The following is a 12,226-nucleotide window of genomic DNA, read 5'->3' as shown; positions in this document are numbered from 1 at the left end:
TATACTGACAGTTGTGATTAAGGTTTATTCATTGCTATTAATCAAATAACTAAGTATTCTTAGAAATTGTTATATTTCCTCATACCGTCCCTTGATTCCATAGTTCCATTATGGCACCTCAATTCACCTGGTTTCCCAAGCGCTGATCGTGGGAGTTATCCCATACTCTCCCGTTCCCATTATTACAATAGTCAAGAAGCCAGCATGTCTTCTTTCTATTTATTTATTTTCCAAGATTTTTATTTGAGATGGGGTCTCACTCCATTGCCCAGGCTGGAGTTGTAGTGGCATGATCACAGTTAACTGCACCTCAAACTCCTGGGCTCAAGTGATCCTCCCGTCTCAGCCTCCTAAGTAGCTGGGACTACAGGCATGTGTCACTACACCTAGCTAATTTAATTTTTTTAAAAATGTTTTTTTTTTCTGTGGAGACACAGTCTCACTATGTTGCTCAGGCTGGTCTTGAACTTTTGGTCTCAAGCAATCCTCCCACCTCAGCTTCCCAAAGTGCTGTAATTACAGGTGTGAGCCACCACATGTGCCCAGCCAGTCAGTACATCTTGATTCTAACTCCTGAATAACTTACATCAGGCTCCTCCTTTCCATCCTTTGAGTTTAGACCCCATCCCCACTATACCTTGCATAAATGCCCCAGTGGACTCTCTGGTTTGCCTATTATATTCTTCAAGTGCCCGCCACCCTTTCACCTCCATGCCTAACGTCATGACAGACTGATCTTTCTAGGTGATAAATGCAAATTTGATGATAGCATTCCCATACTTTGCTGGTCATTCTTTGACTATTGAATATAACTCAGTGCAGCAACCCATTCCATTGATCAGTGTTTACTGACTGCCTCCTGGTGTTAGGGACTATATTAGATGCTGACAATATAATCCCCAGTTATAGTGGGGTGAGGTAAATGCTTTAATAGCTTATAAACTTGGGAATCTGCTGAATTCAAATTTATGTTCCTTAAAGAAACCTGCCAGATCCCACCGGGCACATGTTGGCTCATGCTTGTAATCCCAGTGCTTTGGGAGGCAAAGGCAGGAGGATCGCTTTAGACTAGAAGTTCAATACCAGCCTGGGCATTATGGTAAGACCCCATCTCTACAAAAGAAATTTTTAAAAAATTAGCCGGGTGTGGCATAGCACGTCTGTGGTCCCAGCTATTCCAGAGGCTGAGGCAGGAAGATTGCTTGAGCCCAGGAGCTGGAGGCTACAGTAAGCTATGATTACACTTCTGCATCTTCACTTAGCCTGTGTGGCAAAGTGAGCTCTTGTCTCTAAAAAAAAGAAAGAAAAACCTACCAGGTCCTTCATAACCTGACCTTAACCATCCTTCCTCTTTCCCGTGTATTCTACACTATGTCATCATACCAAGCTATCAGAAATCCAGTAAACATTTTCTGCTCTCTTGATGCTCTTTCCTCTACCTAGAAGTCCTCCATCCCTTTCAGTTGCATAATTCCTCCTTGTCCTTTTAACATTGTTTCCAGGCTTCGCATTTTCTGAGGCCATTCCCTTGAACTTCTTATCCCCAGGTTGGGTTAGATAACCCACTTCTTTGCAGCCACTTCAATTTAGGAATGCAGATGGTTCCCAATTTACAATGATTCCACTTAAAATTTTCAGCTTTACGATGGTGGGAAAGTGACATGTGTTCAGTAGAAATCATACTTGAAGTAGCCATACACTTATTATGTTTTTCACTTTCAGTACAATATTCAATCAGTTACATGAGATATTCAACACTTTATTATAAAATAGGCATATTAAGTACATTTTCAGCTGATGATATTTTTAACTTACGATGAGTTTATCAAGACATAGCCTCATTGTAAGTTGAGCACCTGTAGCTCTATCAGATGACTTCTCAGACTTTTAAAAAATTAATCTGTCAGACTTTCCTTTCCGCTTAAGGGTAGGGACCATGTCTTTCATCTAAGTGCCTTCCTCACTCAGCATAGTTCTTGGCAGTAGCAGACTCTCAGTAAGCATTCTTACTGAGAGTAAAACTTTGTTCATAAAAACTATGGGCCTGCCTTAAATTACAAGGTTGGACAAATACTCAGTTAAGGTGTATGCAAGATGGAGAGGTGATTCAGAGTAAAGAGAAACCACACATTTCATTGGATGTATACATGTCCCTGGTTCATGATAACCTTTCAAAAAGATTATTTGCACTAATAATTTACACGACTAATTTTACGGAGTTGTTTTATAAAATTGGTACTTGTTATTTGTCCATTGGAAAACCTGTATTAAACTACTGTCAAAAAGGTATCTAAAGATTCAAAGACAGAAAATGCAAGGAATCAGTCTCACACGAGGGTCATTTCTGGAAATCACAAATAATCAAAATTAATTCAAAGGTCAGAAAATTCTTTTATAAAAGGCCAGCTAATAAATATGTTAGGCTTTGTGGGCCATATGGTCTCTGTTGCAGCTACTCGTCTCTGATGGTGTAATGTGGCAGCAGTCATAGACAATATAGAAATGAAAGGCCATGGCTATGCTCCCGTAAAACTTTATTCATGAAAGCTATGGGCCTGCCTTAAATTACAAGGTTGGACAAATATTCAGTTAAGGTGTATGCAAGATGGAGAGGTGATTCATAGTAAAGAGAAACCACACATTTCATATTATAAGCAACTGGGAATGGACAGCTTAGAAAGATGACTTTGTTCTCACCAAAGTTCAAAACAGAATTCCAAAATACAGATGAGTAGAAGCTATCAGGATCAGATAAAGTTAGGAAAGTCTAAAGAGTGTTTTGGCTGGTCATTCCAGAAAAGTTTAAGACCAAAATGTGGGGAAGTATTTTTGTTAAAAGGATCCAAGAATGTTGCAGCCTTGGTGACCAATTTACTATTACATGAAGAGAAAAGATGAAAAATATATTAGAAAAAATATGCCTTTCCTGTATAGACTATTTTTAGTCAATATTCCTTTGGAGTCATAGTTTATTACTGATTATTTTCGATTAGCTTACATATAAATGCAAAAAGAAAATGTGCTAAATGCAACACTGAAGTATGCTGTCATGGATTTTTTATCCACAGAATGTAACTGATTTTCGTTTGTTTTCTTAATTCTAGCACCAATAGCTGCAGGAACTGGCCCAAATTTTTCTCTCTCAGATTTGGAAAGTTCTTCATACTACAGCATGAGTCCAGGAGCAATGAGGAGGTCTTTACCCAGCACATCCTCTACGAGGTAATTTGATTGGCAGCTCTTGAAGAAGTTATGCTACATGGTTACACACCTTGATTTTAACTCTGGGCCCACTATGCATTTAGCAATGCACCTTTAGTAATAGAAGATACCAAAGTAGTGGGTTCAGCCCCAACAGACTATTGGTCTCGTTGGGGAGATAAAGCAAATATGCATGTAGCAAGGTTGAATACACACACACACACACACACACACAGTAAAAAACTGTGAACTAAATTGTGTGACACAGGCTAAAAATAGTTAAAGAGAGCTTTATCCAAAAAGAATACCTTGTTTCCAGCTCTAAATGTTGGTTAGGGTTGGCGAGATAGAAAGGAAAAGGAATGGAATTCTGGGTGGGGTGAAAAATGAGCAAAGGCATGGAGGAAGGATGGATGATGAACATAACATGTTCTCAGGAAATGAAGGACAAGGCTGGACTGCAGCAAAGGGCATATGTTTTGCCTTGTTTGGCAGGAAGTGAACACTGGTGACAGTCCCAGTGTCATGCCCACAGCAGACATTACAGCTCAGTGCCAGCTCTTTTCCCACTGAGCCCCCAAAGCTCTCAATATCCAGTTTACTGGAGTTGTCCTGAAAGGTGAAACCCATTTGATATCCTGGTGTGAGGTTATACAAATGGAAGCAGTCACTTGCATAAGCTCAAGTGAGGGTGGGGCCAGACCACAGACCCCATTGTATTGAGAGACCTTAAAAACAGTAAAGCTAGAGTAGTGTAACCTGATAATGACTCTGGGGTTCTTGCTCCCTTTAATGTCACAAAGCCAAAATCAAAATGAAGCATTTTTGCAAGATCGTGTTGTCTCTAGATAACCTGTACCAGAAGGAAAGGGATTAGGCATTAAACCCACAGTATTCTTTTACAAATTGGCTTTAGCACTGGACTGTGACAACAAAGAATAGAATGGTACAGAATGATCTTTAATGTTTGTGTACTTTGCAGAAAAATGTCTGACGAAGGTATATTCCTCCTAAAGCAAGTACCTGAGTCTCATGATTTAAAACAATGCCCAAATTATAGAAATCTTCCTTGATGCACACTCGTTCTTGCCTTGCCTTTATATATTTTAAACATCACTACTTTTAAAAAAAAAATCAACTTAGTCATCACTAATACCTTGAAGACAGTTAAAGAAACAGGTATTCCCTTAATATAACTACCAAATCCTACCATCATCTTTCGTGTTGTTCAAATGTTCCCATTAGTTCCCTGTAGTATTAGCTCCTCAGGGGACAAAAAAGTCACACATCCAAAGTGTGTTTATATTAGAAGATAGAGATTGTGAATACATTTGGGTGTTAATACATTTTGAGGATTTTGAATGTTTGCTGATGGGAGAGACATTGTGTGTAACTGCACTCAGTCAACATGAAAAAGCTTTGCAAATACTTGTGGGCAGTGGTTAATTTAAAAGTTTATGGGCTGTTTGTTTTTCATGTGTGTGCCCTCCATGTACCATGTACCTCCCAAACAGTGTTTCCCCCTTTTTATGTTTTCACACAATTCTCCAGCTATGTTTTATTATCTTTTGTGACTCTCTGAGAGGAAAGCTCATTACGAATGTCATTTAAAAGGCCAGTGTCGTTCTCATATTCTGCAAATAACTAACCCTGATAAGGAGCTAATTATAACCTGCATCAGTGGTTAATAACCCGGTAATATGTTTGTTTTACTCTCATTAGGCTCTTCCTAGGATGATTTTTAAAATTCTTTAAATACATAGATTCAGCAGAATTAACGATGTACAGGTTAGAAAGTGTGCCCAGAAGAATATCTCAGATTTATATATGGAAATGTTCACCGATCAATATGTCTTCCTGCTGTGCCAATATTAATGGGTCATTTTCTGTGTGGCAGGCACCATATTAGGTGAGTTGTATACCTGTTCTGATTTATTCTTCACAATAATTTTACAACATACACAGTGTTGCCATTTAAACAGTGGAGCAACACAAAGCTCAGAGAAGTTAAGTAACTTGCCCAAAGTCACAGTCCTAGTGAATAGAGGAGTCTCCATTCACACTAAGGTCTGTTGGAACTTTAAAAATATGCTCTTTTCACACAGAATCCTCTTGAGAACAGGACTGACTCTTTTAGTAAGGAACAATAGAATATGAGATCCTAAAAAAGGAGTTTCTAGCATCTCTATTCCTCCCTGGCACTTAGTGTTTGCCATCTTGAGTTATTCTTACCATCTTTGAGGCCAGCACGTGTGCAGCCTCCCCATCTAGACAGTGAGTCCCTTGAATGACAGCATCTAACTCTTCCCATTCAGCAGCAAATATTATTAGTAAGAAACAAGGACACCGTCCTTGGCACCACGGGTGTAAAGTCAAATAAGAGGGGCTTTACAATCTAGAGGTAGAGACTGAGAAGTGGGAATTTTCAGTTCAGGGTCCTGTGAACACTCAGGAAAGTTAAGGCATTTTGCAGTCTTAGGAATGCTAAGTAAGACTTCTAGGCCATAATTACAGAGTAGGAATTAAGATATTTGGAATTAAGGTAATACTTTTACCTTATTTTTTAGATATAATTGCTAGAAATACAAGAAAAAATTCCACATACAAGAAGAGATAGTGCATCACTCCTTAGGAGACTATTCATCCTCACTTTTTGTGTAGATCTTACAGATACTTTCCTGCTTCCCTCAAGTGTTTCTGGGAAAATAAAATGAGTGTGTTAGAAAGAGCAAGAAACCAAAATCAATGACTGATTCATTTCAATAGATAGATAGGTAGGTAGATAATGTGATGCAATGGTACTGACTGTAAGTTCTGTACCCCTTCAGGGTAAACATCTTCAAAATCATAGAAAGAGCAGTGTAAAAATTGGGATACAATACATTTTTTATTCCAAAAAACTTTATCAAGATAAACCAGCTGTCAAAAGTTTGTGAAGTCAGAGTAAAGTTTTCTCGGAAGCCTCCGCCTATGCTTCCTAACTTGCTTCGTTCCTGATCTTTTCCTCTTTTCCATGCTCCCTCCAGATGTTTATTTTTTTTTTTCCTCCAATAGAGACAGAGTCTCTTTCTGTTACCCGGGGTGAGTGCAGTGATCATAACTCACTGCAACCTCGAAGTCCTGAGCTCAAGCAATTCTCCTGCCTCAGCCTTTGAAGTAGCTGGGACTGTAGGCATCTGCCACCACACGCGGCTGATTTAAAAAATATATTTTTTTTAAAGACAAGCTCTCGCTATGTTGCCCAGGGTGGTCTCTGAACTCCTGGCTTCAAGTGATCCTCCTGCCTTGGCCTCCCAAAGTGTTGGAATTATAGGTGTGAGCCACCGTGCCCAGCCCTCTTTTGTCAACTTCTGAAAATCCTTGCTTTCAAACTAAGGCATCAACTGATAACTATAGAATCTTTCGACTCTAGGATTTAATACTGGCTTGGGGTATTTGCATTTCATTAGAGGATGCCAAGGAAATCAAAATCTTTAAAAACTCAGAAAAGTATCAATAATAGGAGAATGATGGACAATGGAGTTGGCCTTTGGGGCTAGATCTAATTGAATTATGATACTTGGATGTATCCATGTCACATGTATTTGTATGGCTGTTTCTAAGTCAGTAGCCCAATTCAGCAGTTTTTTTAGTATCTTCTGTTAGCCAGACACTGTGGTAGGCACTAGAGATTAGAAAGTATATAGTCATTTTCCCTGAAGATCTTACAGCCCCATCAGAACATATAGGCTTCTCATTTTGTTTGCCAGAGTACTTCAGGGAGATGTTTATTTTTTTCTAACATGTATTCTTTCTAATTTCCGAGATGATTTCAAGTGGCTTTCCATTTTAAAACAACAGGTAATATTAAATGTAGAAAGAGGCCAGAAACCATGTGGAAAAAAATTGTTATAGCAGGAGCCTGAACCAAGAGTTATGCCTTAAGTTTAGCCCTGAGCTTCCTGGTTGCCAAGGCAAAAAGGGTTATATAGTTTGCATTTCTAATAAAAGGAAACAAGATAAATTTGTTCAAAGAGACCATATTTTTCTGGTTATGTTTTGTAAGGAATTCTCTGTGTATATCCTCTTATAAAGGACTCCCATTAGATGTAGTTTTACATAAAATATAGAAAAGTTCTTCAGTGGCTATTTTTCATTGAACTTTCAAGGAAAGCCAAGCAAAGAACATTAAATAAGCTATTAAAGGCATTTCCTTTGAATACTAAGCTAGCATGGCACAGTTATGTTGCTTTCCTGTGGTCTGGCTTTAATGAGAATAGAACTTAATGGCTAAGAATACTGGAATGCCAACATTAATAATTAGAATTTCTTGCCATAAATTGGCCCTCCACATTTTTTCATTCAGATCGCTGCAATAGCTTAACTGTCTCCCTGCCCCAGGCTCCATTTTCCTGTTTTCCCCTTTGCCTTCCTAAATCTATCATCTGCACAATTACCAAAGTAACTTTTCTAAAATATAACTCCCCTGTCATTCCCTGTTTAGACTATTTCAGGGAGTCTACATTGCTTATAGGAGAAAGTCCAGACATGCAGTATCTTCTATAACCTCCACCCTTCTCACTCGCTGTGCCCCTTCTTCCCCACCTCAGCCATCCTAAACAGCTGGCAGTTCTCCGAACATATCACACTTCACTCACGATGTGGCTTCTTCCTGATAGGCTCCTCCCTTCTGGGGGTTATGTTCGAAATATCTGATAACCTGTGTGACATGAGCATACCAATTAGAACAGACACTGCCCTGCTTGCAGGGCTTTCTTTGGCTGGGTCCTGAAATGCTCCTGATCTGCAAGACGTTAACCCTTTAGGTTTTGGACTGTGAGGGTGTCTGGGACAAAGAAGGGGAGGCAAGGTTGGAAGAAATGTATGGAGTTTGAGACAATGACAGTTTGCCCATTGATAATATTTTTAATACCAAATGGCTGCCTGAGTGGTACATCAGCTGTATAGCAGCCCTGCCTCTGCCCTTTCCTTCATTCTTCCCTGTCTCCTTGACACTCTTAAAGATAGCTCAGGAGCCATTTCCTCCAGGAAGCCTTTCCCGAACCCCTGGCTCATCACTGTCTCCATTGTGTGACCCCCTGTACCCTGTGTGTGGTTCCATCATAACTCCTATATTTCTCTTTTGCACAGTTTTGTTTGCCTCTCTGTCTCCATGTCTGACTCATCTCTATATCCCAGCACTTTGCACAGCACCTGGCATGTAGGATGCACACAGTAGGTATTTCACGAATGAAACATACGAAAAATTCTGTCCCCTGAAACGTGAAGAAGAGATTTCCCAATAAGCACTCCCAGTAGATATGAAATCTACTCATCCTAATAATATGGGTAGATTTGACAGTTTCATCACCCCTGAAAACTTCCTGATTTTGTGGCATTCAATTAAAACAACTACAGCAAGCATAGCAGCAGGCGGCATTTCACTACGTTTTCACTCCTGAAGCCTCAAATTGGGGAGAATATTCAGTCCTTCAACTGGAAAAAATGATATATATTCTGGAAGTTTCTTGACCATACCTCTCCAAAACATGAAAATCCCTACCCTGATGGAATAAAACTTTGTTTTGATAATCTCTGTATAGAGAAAGCACATAAAAGTCTTTGGGCCACTTTTTTTTATGTCTCTTGTTCTCAGGGGACAATGCACACCTTCTTCCTTCCTTTTTATTTGTTTTGTTCACTGATTTATTTCTAGTATTTAGAGCAGGACCTGGACTAGCTGTGCAGTAAATGTTTTTTTGAATGAACAACTCCAAGTGGAAGATGGGAAAATGTGGCAAAAGAAAAAAAAAAGCAATCCAAACTTTTCATTTTCTTTTCTTTTTTTTTTTTTTTTTGAGACAGAATCTTGCTCTGTCGCCCAGGCTTGAGTGCAGTGGTGCGATCTCGGCTCACTGCAACCTCCACCGCTCAATTCAAGCAATTGTCCTGCCTCAGCCTCCCGAGTAGCTGGGATTACAGGTGCCCGCCACTACACCCAGCTAATTTTTGCATTTTTAGTAGAGATAGGATTTTACCATGTTGGCCAGGATGGTCTCAAACTCCTGACCTCAAGTGTGATCAGCCTGCCTCAGCCTCCCAAAGTCCTGGGATTACACGCTTGAGCCACCATGCCCAGCCCAATCCAAGCTTTTCTTGAAGGATCACGAGCCCTGCTTTTTATCCTTTCTGGGGTTCTAACAGGGATTAAATTGATGCCCAGGTTCATTGCTGATGGCCAGGCCCCAGCCACCACCTGTGGAGATAGGAAATATGTGGCCTTACTCCCAACACTTCTAGGTGGAGACAGGAGCTAGAGCCAGCCACTTATTCCTCAAAGGAAACAGGAACAGGATGTGGCAGGAGCAGCAACTTGATTGACAATAAAAATCAAACTCAGACACTTGGAACGACACAGACCCAAGACTTTGTTCTACATCCAGTGACTCACCAGACTGAACAGAAATTTAAAAAGAGTCCTAGAACTACGCTAAGTTGCCCAATTGCTTCCTCCCTTGGCTTTCTTTCAACCAGAGGTGCAGTGTCCAAGAGAAAGGTGGTTGCGATTGCTTTTAAACATGCACCCATTTGTTATTTCAGCTCCACAAAGCGCCTCAAGTCTGTGGAGGATGAAATGGACAGTCCTGGTGAGGAGCCATTTTATACAGGCCAAGGGCGCTCCCCAGGAAGTGGCAGTCAGTCAAGTGGATGGCATGAAGTGGAGCCAGGTAAGCAGAGTGGGGGCACGGGCATGTGGCTAACACTGTGAAACTGAAAATACATGTGGGGTCCCATGCCATGCATAAAAGTGAAGAAAGAAAGCTCAAGGTAGTTCACTTTTTCAGGACGAGCACTCGTTTGTATTGTAATCTGATTGCCACATTCATAAAAGGATGGCTGTGCAAAGCAGTAGTAATTCAACTGAAATGCAAGACTGGTGAGATGGTGTATGATTTTCTACTCTTACATATTTTCCCCTACACCACAATCCAGCATTTGATTTGCTTTTGGTTTTGTTTTGTTTTGTTTTGTTTGTTTGCTTTTTTGAGACAGAGTCTCGCCCTGTCGCCCGGGCTGGAGTACAGTGGCATGATCTTGGCTCACTGCAACCTCCTTCTCCCTGGTTCCTCCTTCTTCTGCCTCATCCTCCCGAGTAGCTGGGATTACAGGCACCCGCCACCACGCCTGGCTAATTTTTTGTATTTTTAGTAGAGACGGCGTTTCACCATGTTGGCCAAGCTGGTCAATTTTTGTATTTTTAATAGAGACGGGGTTTCACCGTGTTGGCCAGGCCGGTCTCAAACTCCTGACCTTGTGATTCACCCACCTCGGCCTCCCAATTGTTTTTGTTTTTATACTATCTTATTGTTTAGTTTTTAAAATTATCTTTTAATCCTAATAAAAATCTATCAACTTTTTCAGCAGGATTGATAATATTCAAAAGAAGAATGGGTTCCTTGTGCTACAGTTTAGAGTCAGATTTTTATATAATAAGGACACTTTGCAATATTTTTCCTATTACTGGATATCATCATGATTATTTTTCTATTTAAATGGAACAACTCTCTTTATTCTAATCTGTACTAAACTGAACAAATGATGACTATTGGTCTAATCTCCTGGGGTAGTCTAATCTTGACTCTGGAGTCTTGGGAGTAATATGAATAAGTCTGATCACAAAAACTATTTGAAACCCTTACCGATGTCTAACATGTGAGTTAGAGGGAATCTTCTCCAATGGCTTCCTGAATATGGCAAGTCCAACGGGTATAAAGGATAGAGTATGTGCCTTGAAATCAGATAGTTGGAGTGTCAACCTGGCTTCAACTCCTGCTGGCTGTGTGATTGTGGGCAAGTTACCTAGCCTCTCTGAGCCTGTGTCTCCCTTTTTATAATCTGACAGTACTAATAGCTATTTCCTAGCATAGCTACTACCTAACATAGAGTAAGTATGAAAATATTGTTCTATAGCCATTCTTCCCCAGCTTTTGCTTCAGAGTTAATTCCCTGCAAGTACAGACGAGCACCAAGAAAATTTCTGAACCAACCTCTTCATCTACAAATCTTAGCTCCCTTATCTCCTCCCTAAATTTTTTTTCAAAAGACAATGTTCAGGGGATGTGACTATAAAGGTGTAGCACGGGGAAAATGTTGGGGTGATAGAACCATTCTGTATCCTGATTGTGGTGGTGACAGTAATCTATACAATCATTAACATTCACAGAAGTACATACCTCCCTGTTCAAGTTAATTTTACTGTATTATAATTAAACACAAAACAAAAACACCTCAGGCCCATTGGCCGTGTCTTTTATCTTGCCCCTGCTATTAAAATGCAAAAATATCTCTTTGCTTTGCTTCTGCCTAGTCTCTCATTCATTCACTCATTGGATGGTCTTCACTGGGGACTTTCTGTATGAAGCACTATGCCAGGTTCTGGGAACTCAAGGATAGATGGGAAGGTTATGGCCCCTGCTCTCAAGGAATTCACAATCAGAGGTGGGAAACAAACACATAAGCAGATCATTATACGGTGATATGGGAAGCGCGGAGATGGTGGCGTTAGTCGTCCATGCCTTCTGTTTCTAATTAGTACCAACCACAGCACTCAAGGTGTGGTGGTTCTTCTATGAAGGTCACACATCGTCTTTTCTCTGCATTTGTGTTCACATCAGTTCACCTAAAGTGCCTAAGAAATAGTCCCAGTCCTAAATGAGAAGGAAAATGCTGACTCTCACTGCCACTACCTGCATCGTCAGCATGACCTCTGTATAGTGCCAATGAAAAGTTTATGTGCTATTAAAAAATTAAAAGACGTAAAACTTCTTTGAACCCTTTTTCAAAGGCTAATTAGAGCCCTAGCCAATTTACCTGCTTCAGTGAAAATCAGAATTAAACATACAGGTTTGGTACATTTGTGCTTGATTATTGTGTAGATGCATTTTTGTGCATATTGAAGCTGCTTTATTAGGTTGAGGTACTCAGAGCTCCCCCATCATGAGGCTGAGCTCTAGGTCCTTACATTTACTTCCTCTGGGTATATTGG

The 12,226-nt window shown here is 40.2% G+C and overlaps 1 protein-coding gene across 5 annotated transcripts in view; it reads left to right on the top strand.

Annotated features, from left to right (window-relative positions):
* The window catches only part of NFIA (nuclear factor I A), a 386,956-nt gene that overhangs the window by 271,524 nt on the left and 103,206 nt on the right, over nucleotides 1-12,226 (top strand). For all 5 annotated transcript variants that reach the window (XM_063613343.1, XM_055234470.2, XM_055234468.2 and 2 more), the window contains 2 exons: nucleotides 3,105-3,222; nucleotides 9,781-9,908. In XM_063613343.1, the coding sequence (XP_063469413.1) occupies nucleotides 3,105-3,222; nucleotides 9,781-9,908 (246 nt within the window). The remainder of the gene's footprint in view (nucleotides 1-3,104; nucleotides 3,223-9,780; nucleotides 9,909-12,226) is intronic.

This window comes from Symphalangus syndactylus, chromosome 19 (assembly GCF_028878055.3).
Source record: "Symphalangus syndactylus isolate Jambi chromosome 19, NHGRI_mSymSyn1-v2.1_pri, whole genome shotgun sequence".
In the NCBI taxonomy this organism is placed as follows: Eukaryota; Metazoa; Chordata; class Mammalia; order Primates; family Hylobatidae; genus Symphalangus; species Symphalangus syndactylus.
Note: the sequence above shows the minus strand (reverse complement) of the source record. Positions and strands in the feature narration are given on the sequence as shown.